The sequence below is a fragment of the Kryptolebias marmoratus genome, linkage group LG13, assembly GCF_001649575.2.
Source record: "Kryptolebias marmoratus isolate JLee-2015 linkage group LG13, ASM164957v2, whole genome shotgun sequence".
Taxonomy (NCBI): domain Eukaryota; kingdom Metazoa; phylum Chordata; class Actinopteri; order Cyprinodontiformes; family Rivulidae; genus Kryptolebias; species Kryptolebias marmoratus.
In genome coordinates this window covers 17,259,712-17,280,363 of record NC_051442.1, presented here as the reverse complement: position 1 = coordinate 17,280,363, position 20,652 = coordinate 17,259,712, and the positions used below count along the sequence as shown (strand labels likewise).

The window sequence follows — 20,652 nt, the reverse complement described above, 5'->3', positions numbered from 1 at the left end:
TGAGCTTATGAGTATGCACAGATGTGATTAACATAGATTTGGGGTGAATAATCTCCTAAACTGCTCACTGGGGCATTGGTGTTAGTGGTTAGGATGGAAACAGAAGCAGCTCAGTGTTAGATATGTACCTTCATCCACATGCTTCCTCATGAAATGTGACTTAGAAACCATTTTTCTACATCCTTGTCATTTTAATTGTGGATAGCCAGTTTTCAGTTGACCGATAATCAAAATCAGTGTTTATTTCCATTTGTAAGTAACAAAACATTGTTTTTGGATTTTGTCTACCAAAAAACATTGACACATTTATTTTGCAACTGATATATGGCTGGCTAAGTCACTATTTTGGGCAAATGTTTTTGTTGCTTGTAGAAAATTTTAGCTTTAATTTAGCTACCTTTGTTTAGTTTGATCAATGCTCTACAAGGTCACTTTCTTTTAGAGTTGTTTATGGAAGACAAGGTCATTTGCAGCCGTGTGGAAAAAGCATCAAAACTAAGAAAAAAAAAACTGACTTAGGAGTTATGCACATAAACTCTCCTTGTTCAAAAGATGTTTTTAATATTGTAGGCTGATCTTGACCAGGGTTCCTCAGTTAAAATTAAACAAGGTCTGTTTGAAAATTTCTTTCCAAGCAAAAGTATAAATCTTTCTTCAAGAATAGCCGATTTGCAGAAATTACTGTAAAATTTAGAAAATCCAACCAACTTAAAATAATTTATGGTGAAGGCAGGGAAACATGCACAAAAAATATTTGTAATGTAGTTTAATGACCAATAAAAAGTCTGAATAATACTTAATTCAGACTATAGTCTGCCATTTAGGAATCCCCTAATCTAGACTCCCTTTTAAAATTGAGAACAAACATAATTGGAAATGCAAGTTAAATTAAAAGTCTCTTATCATTACATCAATACCTAGGTGTAGCCAGTTAACCAATAATGCACAGATGTACATGTATGTTCTGGGATGAAGTCTGAATATCTCCTGTTTTTAGATGGTAGGACTAAAAGTGTGTAACGATTCATATCATCATCTCCAGGCCACATGAACCTGAGGTACTACACTCATATTTGATCTTTTAGTACATTTTCTCATTTAAAGTTCAAAGGTCAAATTGTTGAAATCAGAGCAAAAATAAAAAGCCTGCTATGTAATAGCAGTTAATGTGTTATCATAAAATTACCATATTAATTAGTTTTCTTTGTGCTGAATGCCAGCGGTAAAAGGATGAGCAGTGCCCCATCTCATAGCTGGAGGCATTTATTCGAATACATTCACACATATCTATATGCTATCCAAACATGCGCATATTGTGGCCCATCCCATCTGTATGTGCCCATGCACAAAAAGGATAAAACCAGGATGATGTGGCAAACACGGCTAAGCAGCCATCTCTAGTGGCCATCATGTGATGTGTTTGATCCTGTTAGATGGTGCAGATGTACAGTTTATCCCAAGTGGTTTATGCATTCTCTGTCATCACTTCTTCACTTTATCTTGGCAGAATCAAAGCAATCAAAAAATATAATGTGCTTTTATATAACTTGCATCAAATACCCACAAATAGCATATATCAAGAACAAGAACTAGTTGGAAATAATACAGGAGAAATAAGGACAAAATATTTTTAGAACTTTAGCTCTTTTAAAAACCGTCTGGTTTGTGATGATTACACTGATTGTAGCTATAAAACACAACAGAGTGCTGTATTTCAGTCAGGGAAAAGGAGAGTCTGTAAGAAAGCTCTGCTTCCCTTGGTGACCACTGCTTTAGTGAAACAAGGCGGATAAAATGCTAGATTCTGATCCCTGACTCATTTTCCAGCTCATGTTGTACATCTCCACAATATTGCTGTAAGGGTCTACGATATCCACGGTCTTCGAGAGAAAAAGAATGTTATCGACCTTTTCTATATTTTGCTTTCATCATTTTTTCCCTCATCTCTGCTTACTCCTCATATTCCTCCAATAACTGCCAGAGCAGTTTCAAGGTTTATGAACGTGGGGCATTTGTGCCTCCCAGCCACATCATTCTAAACATTTTCTTTGATACTCAAGCAAAAAAATAAATAAAATAACAGTGAAGGATTGAATGTTGCAACAAATGAAGGGGGGAGTTAACAAACCCTAAAGGCAAAATCATTCACTAAATCAACATTCAAAGGTTTTTATCACTGTTTTTTTAACATTCGTAGTCCTGGATTTACAGATTTATAGGCTGAAGATGATGCTGAGACAAAGAGTCTGGGGAGAAATAGATTTACACTGGTAAGTGTGAGAGCTACAGGAATGTGTTCTTGAGAAGAAATGGATGGAGACAGAGGTCATTAATTATAGATGTGGAGATGTGGTCTGAGGGAACACTGTTACAGTAACTAGAGGCATGGCAAGTAAGAGTTGCAGGAGTGGCAATGTGGGTGAAAAAGAGAAGGGGAGATCCCTCCTATACCATCCACAACTTCAATTTACATCATGACAAGTGAATGGAGGTTAATTAAACATGACAATGGTGGAGTGTTTAACTCTTCGTGGTGGTTGACTGGCTTCTCCTCAAAGGCCAAAGCATGCATAACTAATGAAGCTGTATTAAACAGAAAAGTGTAAATTCACATTCAAATATGCCATGGAATGAAATGTTTTGAATTAAATTATAGGGTAATTGCACATTTTTAAATGTAAAATTTTAAGATAGATGGTTATGCCCCCACCAAAATAAATAAATAAATAAAATCAGTTGGACCTGTGCAAACTGCAGTCACACATTACTAAAGTAGAACTGAATCTAAAACTCTGCAATTTGTTTTTGTTGCCAGTGGCAAGCTAACATTTGGGTGTGCATCTATTTCTAGCCATCATATTAACTCTAATTGAATTTGACACTAATGATGCCAAAAAGCAAAGCACAGCAGAGCTAGGTTCAGAAGCTGTCCCTATTATACTGTTGAAGAGGTTTATTTATTTATTTATTTATTCATTAAGGTTCATGTCAACTTTCAAAATGGAAATAAACCAGGGTCATAATTAAGGAGACCAGTGCCTAAACACTGAAGTGTTTTTATTACTATTTGGTCACTATTCCTTGGTTTATGTCACATAATTGTGTTTTGACTCCAGATATTCACACTTGAGCAGTGCACTGGTTGGCAAAAAATGTGGGGAATAAATTCATATCCTATCCAAAGTAAGTAAGTGCTGGGAACATGCAATCAGCAAGTGGCCTATTTTTTTGTATCCGGACTCTTACAACAACCTGATCCATGTACAAAGCCAAAACATGTCTTTGTACAATGTATCTAATTGTTAGTATAGATCTTCTCTGGATCTTCACTAGATCTTCTCTCAAATCTCCCAGAGTTCACAGTGCACACATTCAAACTTTCATCAACTTTTATTGTATCTGAGCTCCAACTATCGAACTGTCTTTTCTAACTGAAAGTAAAAGGTCTTTTTTACTATGTCTTATATAAAACATAGTAGATACATGAAAAGTTATATGTGCAACTACCAGATGGTTACAGTTACACTTACAGTTCCAGATTTGTATTTATTCATTTTTAGTACAACTTATAGTTTTTGCACAGTGACTGTTTGAGGCTTACTTCTAATCTGCATTCTTGTCTGCTTGTCTTATTAAGAGTGCTGGCAGGGAGCAAGAGTCTATGTAGTTACCTTGGTAACCCTAAAAAGCCACTGGCAGCAGCTATGTTTCATTTGATCTAAGTTTTCTTTACACCTCTTATACAATTTATACATCAAAGCATTTTATCAGATCAAATTAAGCCAGAAAAAAGTTTTCAATTACTGTTGGGTTTTAAAGAAAAAAGGTGAAGTATGTTGGACTTTTAGGCAGGGGATGCATTGGCACTCTTCAGAATGTCTTCAGAAATTTTCTACTTTGTAATACCAACTGAGTAATTCTTATGAAGGAAAAATAGGGTGTGATTTTACCTACAATTGAGCTCCATTGTCAGGATTGTAAATTAGAGAAATTTTGATGTGCAACAGTCATCACAATGAGATGTTCAGAGCAACTGTTGAAATTCAGTGTAGTTCCTGCTTTTAACCAAAGTCATTCTGTGGCACAGCCTTCCACACCGATGCTGTCATAGCCTAAATGAATGCCAACAACCATAACATCTCTGTTTCTATGTGCAGGGTAACATATTATTTATATAAAAGCGTTGCTTGATTTACTCGTTTTGCATCCTGCTGTTGAGAAGGCAGAAATATAAAAGGTAATGCACGTCTGTGCTGGGCTCCTAGCCTCAGGGGACATTGTGTAAATGCTCCTCATTTCCCTGCTGATCGTAGTCCTGACTGATTGCTGATGACTTTTTTAGGGCACAGACATGTTAAGTTGTTTATTTATGCAAAAAAAGAAATAATCCTCAGTGCAAATAGCCCTCTTCAACCTAGATTTTTCCTCCTCCATGATTGTGTTGGCATTTCTGTCTTGGTTTCTGTTTCTGTCTCTTGAGCAGTGGTGATGTTGTTGCGGTCATCAACAAAGTTTGTGATATAGGAACCAGGCAGCTGTTTTCTTGTTTGTGAGTGCTTCTGAGTGTGTATGTGTGTGTCAGTGTGTATTTTCTGCATGTGACAGATATGGGACATCCTTGGCAGCTGTTGAGAAAGTGACACACCCCTACAGGCTATATTTTTCAAAAAGAATTTTCTGCAAAGTCAAAACCACAATTTAGCAGACTACTGTCACAAGAAATTTCGTGGCTTCATTCCTTTTTCTGACACAGGACGACTGACTATATGCATTACTAATGTAATTGTTTAAAATTTCTGACATGAAGCACAACCTCCTTGAATATTTAGAAACAGAGACTATGTTTAATACAGTTCTGGATTCCATATCAAATGTGTATGCAATACCTGGATGTTGCAAGCTTTATTTACATGCAGCGCCTCACTTCATCCTTGCATCTATGATTCCCAAATGGAAATACAGCCATCTGTTACTCACAAAAACTCACAAGGTGTTAGCATCTTCATCTTCCCTCTGCACTCATTAACAATTTCCCTTTTGCATCGGTGGTGTTTCACTTCTACCACAACAGTTTTCTTTGAGTTTGTTCAGCATGAAATTATAAATCCCCTTAGTGGATTGTTAGCTTTCATGCTCACAAACACACATATATCATAAGGCACACTTCTGGATGTGTGTAACAAAGTAAACAGAGTACTGCCTGAGTTAATTTTATTCTGCCACTTGTCACCATCTGTCTGTCACACCTTGTTTATTTACTACTTTGTGTAATGAAGTAAACAAATGTCTTCTTTTTTTTGATTAATTGATGTTCTAAAGAGATTCAATTATAGCAGCAATTATCAGGTATTCACAATAATTTCTTCCACATTTCAGGTATTTCTAAATCAAAGTTTTTTTTTTTCAGGGGGTTATTGAATTCAAATCATTAACTGAGACTAAAATCTTAGAAAATAGTTTAATCCTGAGCCAAAATGTAAAAAAAAAAAAACTTAAAGAAATTACTACAACACCACATATGGCTCAGATATTCAGAGATTTACACATAAATCTTTAAGTTTTGAGAATGAAAACAAATCTGATGTATTTTTCTGTTTTTGTTTGTTTCTTTGTTTCTTTCTTTCTTTTTCCTATAGTAATGCTAGTTTGTTTTAGTTCAAGGAATGGTGACTCATTTTAGCTAATTTCTGTGTACTTTGGACATAGTACTCTGAAGCAGTCATCTACAAAAAACTAGAAGTCCTCTGTTTTGAGATTAAATATTGCAACGCAGGGCTAACTTGCAGCAGTTTCACAATTACCAGCATTGTCTTTTCATTGTACTAATTACAAAGATTCTTGATTCTTTAAAGAAATGAAATTCCAGAACATTGTTGTCTTTGTTGGTTTGACCACATCTTTTACTACCTTTTTAGTAATTTCGCAGAACAAAACTATGATGTGTTTTGGCCCTTTAATCTCTTGGACAAATGTCTAACACCTTTCTGCCCCCTGGCTTTACTGAGAAATTCTGTCCATAAACGTCATGAACAGAATTGGGGATAACAGTCCAACTCTCACCCTGAAGAGGTCGAACAAAGGAACATGGTCAAATGCTTTCTCTATATCCACAAAACACATGTACACTGGTTCAGCAAACTCACATCCCCTTTCAAGGACTATAGCCAGGGTAAAGAGCTGGTTGAGTATTCCATGGTCAGGACAGAACCTGCGTTGTTCCTCCTGAATCAGAGGTTTGACCATCAATCTGACTCTTTTCTCCAGCACCCCTGAATAGACCTTACTAGGGAGGCTGAATAGTCCCCTGTAACTGGAACACATCCTCTGGTCCCCCTTCTTTAAAAGAGGAACCACCACCCAGTCTGCCAATCCAGTTGCATTGCCTCTGATGTCCACACAATGTTGCAAAAGTGTGCCAACCAAGACAGCTTACTAACATTCAAATCCTTGAGGAACTCAGGGCAGATCTTGTTCACCCTTTAAACCCTGCTGCCTCACAGCTTTTTAACTACCTCAGTCCTGGTTATGGATGGACCAACCCCAAAGCCCCCTGAATCAGCTTCCTCTGCCCTACCAGCACCTGGTCCAGAAGATCGCTCAGGACTTCAAGACCGACCTGCGCTTCCAGAGCTCGGCCATCATTGCTCCGCAGGAGGCCATCTAAGACTTACCTGGTAGGGCTTTTTGAGGACACCTGGACTGAGGACACATTTGGACAGACCACTACAAGAAATCCTTCTTGCCCACAGCCATCAGCATCTATAACAGTTCTTTAACAAAACCAAGATTATGAGCTACAAAGACATTTAATTTCCCTTTGGGATTAATAAAGTACTTTTGAATTGAATTGAAAGATGGTGTTTGTTATGGATAAATCATGATTTGCACTAAAGTCCAATACCAGAACATCTCTCTGGTTCAGATCAGAATGGCCGTTCCTTCCAGTCACGCTCCTCCAGGTTACACTGTTGCTACCCACATATGCATTGAAGTTCAGGTTAACCTAAACAAAAACAGACATCTAGAAATGTTGCTGAAACTAAGACAACAGTTGAAATGCTAAATTTACTATTGTGGTGATATACTTAAGAAAACCTCATAAAATTTAATTATTGTGTCTACCTTTGTGCACTCTCCCCTCCCCCACAAAATGTGCACATGTTGATCCACATGGCAGCTCTCTGCACCACTGTCAAAAATATGTCTGATTGGACCCTTGAGGCTTGCTGTAACAGGTTTCAGGGAAACGTTTATTTAACTGAAATCAGAAACACACACACACACACACACACATATATAAATATATATATTTACACGTGTGTGTGTGTGTTTAACCAGTCATCACTTGATTTGAGAGTGAACAAGCAGAATCTGTGGCTATAGCCATATTCACACAGAATTAATTTCGCCTAGGGACCAGATGTAATAAATAAATTACTCCCCAATATTTTTTTTATGCGGTGTATTCGCATGGGATAGCCGAAGGCTTGAGATTTTGCTGAAATTTACGGACATCTCCCGGATATGATGTTAACGCGCTGCGTACTGTGTAACATCCGCTTAGCGCTAGCCAGCTGTTATAGTAGGTTACAAAGAGAAGAAAATTATTCTTACCGCACAGAGCAATGCATGATGTAAGCCACCATTGAAACATTTGTTCAAATCTGTTTTACAAGCTTATTTACTTCAGGTTTACTGCCTTAATCCAAATGCCAAGAAAATGCATTTATGATGTTCTAAATTTTTTATGGGGGAGGGCCCCCAGACCACCCTTGGTTGTTCACCTTATGCCTTTGGCGCTCAGCACTGAGCTTCACCTAGTGGATGGTCGGCCCCCACATTTTCTAAATAGCCTCCTACTCCTGAAAATTTTTAACCCCCTGGCTTTAGCATCATATAATTCTACTATATTTTATGTATTTTAATAGCTAATCTTACTTTTCCGTCACTGTGACATTTAAAATGTTAAACACTGACACGTGTGTATGTTGTTTCTAGAGTACAGCTTTTTATTTTTTCTCTATTTTCTCTTGCATTATTTCTAATACACTTGCAGTAAATATAAGTGACCTTAATGGACATATAAGAAATAAATGAAGATAAATAGTTTATTTCCAAATACATGTCTTGTCTGTGCAGAGCTGAAGCATGTTTTCAAATATCACCTACTGTACAGGCATAAATAGGCTGTTGAAAGTCCATGTATTTGCTATCAGATGGAAATGATTTTCTGCCTTTCAGTTATACTGGGAGCTAGGCAAGATGAACAACATGCTCCTGGATCTCAAGTGGGATCTGTATGCATTTGATGTGATGGCAAAAAGATGAAATGAAATTCAGTTGCAGAGTGTTTTGGTAGAGAGCCTCAAGAAATCAGAAGGGCAAGATGGATATATATATATATTTTAAAACTGCCATCTTCCTTCGCTTGTTAATCACATAATGAGTCATAATGAGTCTCTGTATAGTTATTTGTATTCACATAGTTCCACCTTGTCATATATTTTTACCACCTATTGTTCCATGAAATGAAGCCCATTTACGAATCACTCTGCTTCTGATTTGATAAATGTAACTGGCAAATGTGTGAGACCGCTGAATGCCTTGTTTGAATAATTGAGCACTACTCAATCAAACAACATTAGGCAGTGGTGGCAGCCATGCCATCTGAAATAATTACCACCCGACAACAGAATACACATTAATGCTGTCTCCACAGGGGTTCCTCATTTTGAGAACAACAGATTAGAACACCACCACCTCCACCCCATGTTGCACATGCCATCATGTTTACCACCCACAGATGACTGCATAGACCTCTCAGGGAGAAGAGGAAAGGCAGGGGAACACCCACAGCAGTGTGGAGGGTGTAGCATCGCAGCCATTAATGCATACTGTCAGGACTGAATAAATCACAGCCACAGTACCAACAGTGCTGATGGGTTTGACCGCACTTCTATAGCCTTTCAAACTGACAGCTGCTCATTAAGAAGACATTGCATGTAATAAGTTATTCACTTTCAATTTATAAAGACATAATTTAATGTTTACTACATTACAAATAAACAAAATTATTATTAATAGTAAATCTCCTATTTTGCAGTTTTGGGTTAGTGTGTATGTAGGACATGGGCTAGTATGAAATTCTGACTGTATAATACCTTAAAAAATAATACGGTTTCAGTCTTTAGGTATTAAAAACAGAGACTCAAAAAGTGTTTTGATTTAATAGATTTTATTAAAAATCCAACATACTACTTTTATCATTGCATGTGAAAAATCACAAATTAACATATGATTAATACGTTTTGCACATTTCCTGTGTGATTTCTGAGCATTTTCACAATGTTTACAGATTGTCAAATGGTTTTCCACATGAAATCACATGTGAAAAACGTGGTAAGTATATGTTTTTTTTTTTTATGTAACGGATGAATTATAAAATGGTTAAAATAATATTTATATTTATAAACTCTTTTTTAATTTTATCGACATGAAGAGGGTGAGAGACCACAAGTGTGTGTGTTAACAAACTCTTTTTAAAACTAAGTCAGCTAAATCATCGAAGAACCAATGGAATGTTTCAAAAGGTTTTTGTTAACAGATTTACACAATAGTGGAAAAACAAAACAAAGAAATACTAGCTGAATTTAATTAATCAAAGTAATGTAAATTAAAGTAAAGTAATGATGCAGAATAATCGTTCTTCTCTTCCAATTTACTTTTTGTGAAGAAATGTTGGTAACCTGGCGAGGTGATGTTAGCCAGTCAGTTATTTACTTTCGTAAATTTTGTGTGGATTTTGTGTCTCAGTAGCAAGTCTGCAGCCGATGGGGTTTTTTCACAGGCATACTAAGTCTTGCAGCTTATTGCCAACACATGTTACATCAAAAAGAGCCAAGTGTGGTGCTCCTCAAGTGAATGAGGAGTCTCCGCAGAACGCAAAGGGCGGGTCATCCCTGAGGTGGAACGTTCTGCCCTAGATAGGCAAATTGGACTCACAAAACATAATTAACCTGTTTCACAAAGTCAAGAACTAGGTGTTTCAAAATAAGAAGAGTGAGCTTACATTCACTGTCTTAACTAAACAATTAGCAAGAAGCTACAGAATAAGAATATTCCAATATCCATACTCTGACATTAACTTGAGAAGACTTTAAAACTCATGTCTGTTGGTAAATTTGAAATAACAAAGTGGATGTCTTCTGGTGACATGTTTTAATATATAAAGTGATGAGAGTTATACAACAAATCATATGAGGTGTAAAAGAAATACCTCAAAACAATATCAACAACAACAATTTGCATTTTTACAAAGTCCAATATGCATGTTTACTACAAACATGCATAGTTCTAATAAAGAAGACATAAAAATGAAGTTGAAAAGCGAGTTACTGCAGCATACGTTTCATTTATTGCAAAAGATCAAAAACACGTTGCATTAATAAGAAAGTTCTGAGCACAGGCTGACTGAAGAGTGGATGTTAGTGTGTGTTTGCTTCATCTTTCATCCTCATATTTATGATAAAAAGAGAGTATGAACACTAGAGTTTGCTTTTTCTTCAGCTTCTTGATAATTATAAGCAAATTTATGCTAACTCTTCTTATTTTTGGAACATCTACTTCCTGACTTTTAGATTGAGCCAATCATGTTTCATGAGGTTGGGCCCTACCCTTTTGAGGATAACCCACCCCTTTGTGTTCTGCAGAGACCTGCCTCAAGTAGAATTTGTGTTTCTTGCTCTCACAAAAATTGTCATTTTTTCACTAAGGCTTATAGCTCACAAAAAAAACAAAACAAAACAAAAAAACTGTGAAATGTTAGTTACCAGAGAAAAACATTGCTTTGTTTCTGATTCACTAGGAAATTTTAACTGCAAGAATAGCACTCTAGAATTTTTTTGTAGTTTTGAAATTATGACATTTTACTACAGTGGTATGCCTCAAAACTGCAAACTGACTTATGCCTAGTGAATGTTAGTAATAACGTATACATTTTGACAAATATTATGTCATAAAATGAGGAAATGTGAAGACTTCGAAACTAATTTGATATACGTAAATGCAAGTGGATAAAATTTACAGTCTATAGCAGACATACAACATAAAATTCTAATTTAAGTGCATTGTGCTTTTAGTGTCAGTTTTATGAATTAAATAGCTCAGTTGATTTATCAGCACTATGAAAAAACTGTTTTCTTTTTTTTTCTGTCATCAAGCTTCATGTCTCCAATTATCCAGTTTTCAAGTTTCTATTGTTTTTGTCTGAGTTTCACAGTCTCTTGAGAAATGTTTTGCTGTTACAGAAGCTTTGTCAACAGAGAGACGGGATTTCAGTTGTGCGCCTTGATGAGTGTAGTGGTGCCTTCATGGAATGGGTCACTAAGCGCATAGTACAACATGACAGTTAACCAGGCATATGTCTGTGCCAAAGTAGTGTCTGGAACTGAGACTTATTTACTGCAGATTGTGATTGACAGCTGGGCCAAAAGGCCACTGGCTGCATCCTGGTTTTCTTTTTCTACCAGAGGTGTCCTCTGGGACTTGGAATCCACGCTACAGTATACCAACAGAACAGCTTATGGTGGTAATGAGGATGAAAACTGGCCTGAACACCATGGAAGTTTATGCTTCTCTGAGTTTTACAAACTATCACTTGCAGCAAGATATAATTAATCTCTCGTATTTTTTTTTTTTTTTTTGGCAGTTTTTTGTTACACTCAAAATTGGAAATGACAGTTTGCAGCAATTTTTATATTCATAAGCTGATAGTTCTTTGACAAGGAAAAAGAAAACTTTTTTTAGTCATGATTACTGTCATATACTGCACTTTATTATTTAAAACAGGCCAACAGCAAGACATTCCACAAAAACAACATGTCATAAGTTATTAATGTAAAGAGGTTACAATTCATTCCAGTATCCAAATTACAATCTCTATTTTTAAACATAAACCCAATGATGACTTACAGTGCATTCATTCCTGCAGTTCTTTAGAGCAGTAGCTTTTGAGCTGATATTTGTTTAACAGCTGTGACAGAATTAGGAAGCTTTGATGTGTTTACCTTTTAAATCGGCAGTAACTAGCTGATACATCTATTCGAAATACATTTTATTATCGTTTTAGTTTGACAGTGGTTGGATTTCTTTATTTCTTTGAACACTGAAAATGAAGCACAGGCAGCCCTACAGTAGATAAAAAACAAAATCTTGACAGCAGAATGGAAAATCTGCTCAGAAACAGAATTTTAATGAACTAAAAGTAGGTAGATGTGAGATAAAAATGGAATTCTGTCATTTTTAACCCACCATATTTTAAATAGCAGGCTTGGCTTCAGGATCTTTTCTACAAAGTAGCTGGCCTCCTTCCAGCTACACTGCTGATTCTCTTGTAAAGACCTGCAAATGACTTCCAGTATATATATATATTTTTTAAAACCAGACACCATAACTGTGCAGGAACTTGTCAGTGAATTTTGTTGCTGTTGGTGAGATATTTTCGAATGTTTTTACCCATGCTCCCTAAACGAGACCTTGCACCTGTTCCCTTGCCATTTCATAAGGATTTATAAAGGAGTGTTTGATCCAGTCAGTATCCCTGGTCCCCCGGTAGTTTCTCTTCAAAATTACACATGCTGTGGTACAATCTCTTTTCATGAAACCAAGGTCTGATGCTGTGGTTGCTGCAAAGGACAGGCACATTTTTGTAGCCACTTTCTCTACTCAAGGTTTCAAAACAACAAAACCAGTGAATTTTGTGAGAAAAAAATAAATCAATCCAACTGTGAATGTGATCATGACAAAATTCATGGCAAATTTATTGTCAGCAACCTTGCATTGCAGATGTTCAATATATTCTGTTTTAAAGCTCGCTGTGCAGCCTCTCATACTGCAGAGCTGATGTAAGATTTTAAAACATGGACTTAGTGTGGGGCTCAGCTCATAAATGTTTTCACTGACCACAAGCCGCTTATTTTTTACCAGAGCAGAGATTACATGAAAGACTCTTTACTTGTACTCCTCACATGAATATCCAATCTTATTCTTAACCATAGCATCTATATTTAAGCGTCTGTGGTAGCAACAATCATGATATAGGCATTGTGTTTCGAGGCTGTTTTTTCACACTTATTCTAATGAGGTTGACAACTCTTATATGAGTTAAAGAAATGAAGTAGCTCATATTTCACATACATTAAGTTAAATTTTGACTGGATTGACTAAATATTTGCTACTTCTAGTGGGGCCAGTACCAAAGTGGGCTGTTCCAATCTTAAAACAACTCCAGTTTCAAAACTTTCATAGCTTTTATTCAAACTATTTTATAAACATCACATTCTGGCAGAAAAAAAATGTACAGGTGTAGTCTTTAATAACAAAAGTTTTCTTTTTCCGTTCTTCCTACTATCACATTTTGATGTATAGTCTACATAAAATTGCTAAAAAGGCTTTTGCGCAGTTTGACAGTGTCATGTGATCTTTCACTCACTGAATGATGCAGACTTCCTAGAATTGTTTTATTTAATGGTTTGTTTTATTTTTAACTTTGGTTTGATGCTCTTTATGAAGGTGTTCTACTAAAAACTAGCTGTTAATACCTTATCTGGTTAGCACATTTTTTATCTTCTTAAATTAGCTCACACATGTGCCCTTAGAAGAATGATAGTATTATTAAAGGGAAATAAAATGCTGAGGGTTCATGAAGCAATCAACAGTACAAAATTATCTTTTGACTCTTAAATTAGAGAACAGTTTTAAAGTTTACAAAGCAATGACTGCTCAGTCTGAGGGACTTTTGGCTTCCATACTATAACAACAAAATGCAATGAAAATTCTAATTAATCATTTGAAAGAGCCACCATTTCAGCCTTACTGACAATCCATGGTGATTTTTTGTCTCCTAGTGTTACGTGATGACTTTCGGCAGAACCCACAGGATGTGGTGGTGGCCGTTGGGGAGACTGCCAGTTTTGAGTGTCAGTCTCCACGTGGACATCCTGAACCCACCACCTTCTGGAGGAAAGATAAAACTCGTCTTGACCTCAAGGATGACAGGATCACGGTGGGTTACTATCTCACAATGAAAGTGTTTGTAGTGTACTGTATTTTACTGTAAATCACATCTTTGTAATTACATTTACCTCTATCTTTCAAGTGTAACAAACATTGTTTGGTTCTGGTTTATTGCATTTTAAATAGCATTTTTATTTTTTAGGTTCGTGGGGGGAAACTCACCATTTCAAATGCAAAGAAGAGTGATTCAGGGATTTATGTGTGTGTGGCTTCCAACATGGTCGGAGAGCGAGAAAGTGAAAAAGCTCAGCTTTCAGTATTTGGTAAGAAATCCCTGTGCCTGCTTCTACAGGTTATAAACTGTAGGCCTCTCTGTATATTTAGCACTTTTGCTATTTGTGCATTTAGAGCGGCCAGCATTTGTGCAACGTCCTGTGAACCAGGTGGTTCTAGTTGATGAGAGTGTAGAGTTCAGATGTCAGGTCCATGGTGACCCACCACCTGCTCTGCGCTGGAAAAAGGAGGATGCAGATATTCCTCGCGGCAGGTGAGGAATGTGAATGAATGGTTAATGTCTGAGTATATGCATTTTTGTCTGTGTCAGTGTGCTTCTGCAGTGAAAATGAAAATATATCTGCATTTGTGCCATTAATCAAATCAATATGTTACTCATGGGGGACTTTAAAAGGTGTGGGGAAAATTATCAACTTGCTAAATTGAATCCTTTTTTTATTTAAGTACTCAAAAAATACAAATGTGACTTACTGGCTTCTGATTAATGCTGATTTTTAGGTACTGTGCAAAACTTCATATGTATTTCCTAACAATAAGGTAACAAATCTAATACGGATGGACACTGAGAAGAGATAAACAGACATACAGAGTTATGCATAGACACAGTGGTTAGACAGAATCAGTCTGCATGCTTTACATGACACAGGTGGTTGTGTAACTCAAACCCCATGAGCCCCCAACTGCATGATGCAACCCAGTGTAAGAACACAGTTAACTGACATCAGAAAATGCCATAGAGTTTAAAAATAATTTAAATATATTTCCATTAATAACTTCAAGCTATTATTGCACCTATTGCATTAGATTGTTAAACGGACTGATCAGCCATAACATTATGACCTATTATCAACCTATTATTGAGTATTTTCCCCTCTTGTTGCTGAAAACAAGCCTGTCATTTTATGGTGTGGACTTCATCTTCCCTGTGATATCTGTCACCAGCTGTTGCCAGGCCACCTTTTTCCACTGCTCCTAGGTTCAGTCCTGAACTTTTTATGCCTGTTGTACATGACTTCAGAGATAAACATGCCCTAACCAGTCTGCTGCAACACCATCCCATACAAAACAAAAAGGGGGTGTTCTGACACAAATATGTCAGATGTAGTATTAACTCCACTAGCAACTTGAGCTACAGTAGAGTGTAGTGGCTGTATAAAAACATTTGTATTCAGATTTGACAAATCTTTATTCACTATCAAAACACGCCATGCTTTGGAAGGAGACAGAACATAGTTCACTGTTTTCAGGATTAAAAAGTACAGATCACAGTAAACAGCATGAATCTGTCTTCTTTCCAGACCATGGTATGTTTCTGACAGTGAACAGGGATTTCATGAACTGACCTTTTTGTCTTGGACTAGAGACCATGGTTCAGCCTTGGCTCATTAAAAAAAAAGTTCATTATGATAAAATAAACATCCTCAATGACAACCCCCATTTGGTGTTTCACAGTTCCCAGTGTGTCTTTATGCTAACTTTGGGAACTCTACAAAAGTCTTAACACTTGTCCAGTGTTTCTTCTCTCAACACTTCAAGAACAGAATGTTCTCTTGCTGTTCATTATGTTCCACTTACTACTGGGTGCACCTGAAATAATAATATGATCAGTGTTTTTTTTACTTCCTGATCTAAGTGGTCATAATGTTCTGCCGGACCAGTGTACAGTAACTGCCAGTCTTTCTGTCTGACACTCTGTCTGCCTAGCTGTGTTGTTCCCTCCAGTCCGATACCCTATGATCTTAGAAAAATGTCCTACTTTTAGACCCACCTCGTCTCACTTCCCTCCTTCCACTTCTTTCATTCTTTTCCAAAACCTGCCAGCCTCTTGGGATGTTTGTATCTGGGTCAGAGATGTGCTGTGAATGGAGTCCGCACCAGACTCTGGACAGAGCCCACAACCCCCATCGATATTCTGCCCACACCCTTCTGGAACATCTATTTCGAATGTGACTTTTTCTCACCCCTCGTGCCATTTCTCTGCCTGACTTGTCTTCCATTTTTGAATCAGTATGGCTGGCTAGACAATTTCACAAGATCGTTCATGCCAAAAGGGACCCCAGAGAGGGAGACCCAACTCCTTGCTCCTCTACCCAGTCCTTCTGTAGGCCCTCTGAGGCGCTTATCTAAACTCCACTAGCTGAGATGGTTCTCTCACTCTAACTGCTGTGCTGTTGGCTTACAACTGCTTTGCTGGTGAACACACTCAGTTGCAAGGAACATCTCTATGAATTAGTCATGTTGTACTGCTTGACTCATTCATCACATTCAGTTTGTCAGACTGTGCCACTCCCTGACTCCCAGACTGTTTGTCTATCTCTCTCTTTGACTTCCTCACTTTTTCATTCTTCTCCTCCACACACACACACACACAAACACTCTTGCACATGTACAAACTGTACCACAGCCCAGACTACAGTGTTAGCTGTGCATCTTTCTAAATACTGAAATAGTGAAACAATAGGGTTCTAGCTGAAAGCCTCTTTCATTTCACCATGCCTTCATCTCAGTTTAATTGGTCTTCTGTTCACACCATCATAACATCTGCCTTTGCAAATCTGCTGCTATTCTACCTAAATAATACAAACTTTTTAAGGTGCTGTATTTAAACATCAACCTCAAGTTGACACACCAGTCATATAATTACAACATATGTTTTTTGTATTTAATTCACTGAAATAATTAATTTGTACATGTACATGTAACTGAACTTTAATTTTTATCAAATCAACTTATGACTTCTCTGTTCTCTTTTATTGATCACTTATATCACCAGGTATGACATCAGATATGAAAGAGAGGACTTCCTGTTGAGGATTAAGAAAGCATCAGTCAGTGATCAGGGTACCTTTACGTGCACAGCAGAGAATCGTGTGGGTAAAGCAGAAGCCTCAGCCTATCTGACTATTAGAGGTGGGTAAATGCATGTGGTCTCATGTGTGGCAAAGCTCATAACCCAGCTCTGATATTTTTGTCTCTCCCAAAGCAGGCCACAAGACAATCAGTTCTTTATTGCCTACTGTATAAATGTTATTGTCCCCTGCTGAAATACTGAGCTTGGTCTTAGCTTTTCTTCATTCAGGGGGTTGAGGTAGTTGATTGCCCCCAAATTCCAAACTAGGCTCCAGATAGGAACAATTTAACTGGCTTTAAATTAACTTTAGGACCTGTGCTTGAGAGGGTCTCACTCCCTTTTTTAACCCATTGATACCATATTTGTGCCATATTATTTGGGAGGTTGCTGTTACATGGAAATTGCTAATATGTGAATTTAAAAAAATATATAGCTAATTCATGTTATTTTGTCAAAAAACAACATACACAATTTAAATAACATTGAGTAAACCATTAGCATGTTATTATGCATTGAATAAACATATACATCATACATGGTGTACATCACAGATGTCATATCATCAACATCTCATTCTGGTATATTGTGAGTAAACTTTAGGCATGGGCCGGTATGAGATTGCTTTATGAGTCGCTCCTCTGGTAGCCAAGCCATGACTTCTCTGTTTTGTTGCTATCAAAAAGAGTTTAAAACAGTGAGCTTTTTTATTTTTATTTTACTTTTTAAAGCCAGAGGAAGGGTTTAGGGAAACTAACTTTTTTTTTTTTTATCCACCATACACAGCTGACACCTCCAGCAACCTGTTGAAGGAGGGGGAAAGCTTCTCTGTGCTACAAACTATCAAAAAAAAAGAAGGTTGGACTGTCTGTGGCATCTCAAATTTGGAATTTAAAAATCACAAATGATATTATGAAAGCTAAGACACCATGGCATATTAATAAACCGGTAACCTGCCCATGTCTAACTGAATTATTATAAACTTCTGTTGAGTTGGTTTAATTTTATGCATTTGAAACTCTATTTTATGCATCTTATATCTGTTTGTTTCCAACAAATTGGCCAAACATGTGGTTGTTTTTTTTTTTTCAAAATGAATGTGTTAAAGTTTTTTGGGTTTTTTTGCCATTGGTTTTATTTCCCCCTTATGGGGTAAGGGTTAGGGTCCATGCCATCACCCACTTTGGTGACTGAGCATTACCATCCCTGTTCTTGAACTTCACGGATGGAAACCCGACTCCATTTCATTCATTTTCTTTTTTTTCCCCTGCTGTTCTGCTCCTCTACTTTCCTTTTCTCTCTTTGTTGTCTGTCAATGTCACCCCACCATTATTGTCACCAGCTCGCCCAGTTGGTAAGTAAGAGGTAGTCCCATTGTGCATGCCTTCTTCTCTTTCTGTTTTCAATCACACATATGTTGAGTATGCATGCACTGTTGTGGCATCCCACAAGCTCAAACACCAATTTAATTTTAGACCTATTGACATCAACCTCTAAAAATCTATGGGTTTACAACCTCAGTTCTTTTAAAGTTGGGACCTTGTTATAATTTGCTGTGTCTTAGTTTAAATCCTTGAAACTAGATTAAAAATAAATTAAGATAATTTGTCAATGTCTGCTTTGTTTTTTGTCAGTTAGATAAGACTCACAGAAATGAGACATAGAAAACATCCAACGCATGAACCCCTTTAGCTTGCTGCTTGACATTCAGAAGAAGAGAAGTCCATCAGAAAAGCACTGTCAGAAACCTCTTGAAATGTGTTGCCATCGTCTCATCATTTATTTTCACTTTCAAACTCAGAGGCACCTCAGTTTGTGGTGCGACCCCGGGACCAGATTGTGGCTCAAGGACGAACAGCGACCTTTCCCTGTGAGACTCGAGGAAAACCTCAGCCGACAGTCTTCTGGCAACGGGAGGGTAGCAAGGTTAGCACCATGGTTTGACAAAGTTTTTTTGGGAATATGTGTAATAGTTCTTTTGTATGCCTGTGAATTGACTGAATTTATAAAAAAAAGAACTAGAGCTTAAGCTAAAATATAAAATTTAGTTGGACAAAGATTTAACTAAAAGGTTCAAACCAGTTCAAAACAGAATGTGGTTCTGTTCCACATATATAATGAAGTGGTCATTTATTATCAATCCGCACTGGTCTGACAAGCCAATTCACTTAGTAAGAGACAATGTCATGTGCTGCATTAGCGTCATTAGACATAATGAAAGCCGGCTAATGTCCTTTCCTGTCCGTCAGCTGGTCTGCCTGGGGTGCAGAGACACACAACGCTGATGCCTCAATTTTATGAGCACAAGTGCAGGTTATCACAGCAGGATTATCATTCTGGTGGTAAACTGCCTTTCAGACCAAGCAGAAAAGATACATCGACCCATTTTTCTAATTGAATTGTACATAATTGTTGGCATATTAAGTATAAAAGCCATGCTTTGAAGGAAATACTTATTCTTCAATGTCAGTTGTCACCAAAGATGTAACATTGGAATTGTGAAGACTGACTTATTCATCAGTAAGAATATTTTAGACTATTCTCTTCAACTAATAAAGCCTTGTGGCATAAATACACAGCTTAATTGTTTTCCAAATGAGAAAGTTTGTGAAAATTCAATGCAGCATACAGTGAATGTTAGATTTAACCGACCCAAAAGCCTAGCATTGTACGCAACAGACTTTACTGGAAAAACATTCTTAACAATAAAGGTAAACAAAAAAGCCTCTCTGTTCAATGTTGTTTTCTGTAGGATCTTCTGTTTCCTAGTCAGCCAGCACAGGGGAACAACCGAGTGTCAGTGTCTGTGAATGGAGAGCTGACCATCTCATCTGTACAACGCTCAGATGCAGGCTATTACATCTGCCAAGCCCTCACTGTGGCAGGAAGCATCATGGCCAAGGCCCAGCTGGAGGTAGCAGACGGTAAGGCAGGATGCAAAAGCAAAAACACAGCATCCTCATTTATGGGGACAGAAAAGGTCTAAATAAAAAAATAATATTAATAATGAGCTCTGCTTTTTGTAGTTATATGATTTACCACCTCTATTACTGTGGTTTAGAACAGTTCCCTCCAGATCTATTTCAACACACTACTGCTTAAAAATGCTTGCTGCCAAATGCAAAGGCAATAATGTTTTTGTCTGGCTTTTTTTTTGTTTCTTTTTTCTTCTTTTATGTGGGTGTGCATGTCTGTGTTAGTTTTTCTGTAGAATTAGATAAATAACTCATGAACCAGTGGTCGGATTTTAAAGAATTTTTCAGAAAATAGGCACTGGATGGACATCTACTGCTGATTATTTTTGAATGAATTCCATTAAAGATGGCCACCATTTCTAATCAGTTTTTGCCAAGACAAAAGTAGTTATAACTCAGCCAATTTTTTCAGATGTTGATCTAAGATTTGGTGTGGTAATCGTGGAAAGTCATTGAAAAGGCATACTCCAAGCACTACAAACTATGCAATATATTTGCTTAAAACTTTGGCATATCTTGTTG

At 37.1% G+C, this 20,652-nt stretch overlaps 1 protein-coding gene across 1 annotated transcript in view; it reads left to right on the top strand.

The window, feature by feature from the left end:
• Positions 1-20,652, top strand: part of LOC108233822 (roundabout homolog 2) — a 91,943-nt gene that overhangs the window by 43,643 nt on the left and 27,648 nt on the right. The window contains exons 3-9 of the mRNA XM_025005172.2: positions 13,905-14,062; positions 14,216-14,336; positions 14,422-14,560; positions 17,081-17,217; positions 18,498-18,509; positions 18,957-19,081; positions 19,908-20,079. Coding sequence (XP_024860940.1) covers positions 13,905-14,062; positions 14,216-14,336; positions 14,422-14,560; positions 17,081-17,217; positions 18,498-18,509; positions 18,957-19,081; positions 19,908-20,079 — 864 coding nt within the window. The remainder of the gene's footprint in view (positions 1-13,904; positions 14,063-14,215; positions 14,337-14,421; positions 14,561-17,080; positions 17,218-18,497; positions 18,510-18,956; positions 19,082-19,907; positions 20,080-20,652) is intronic.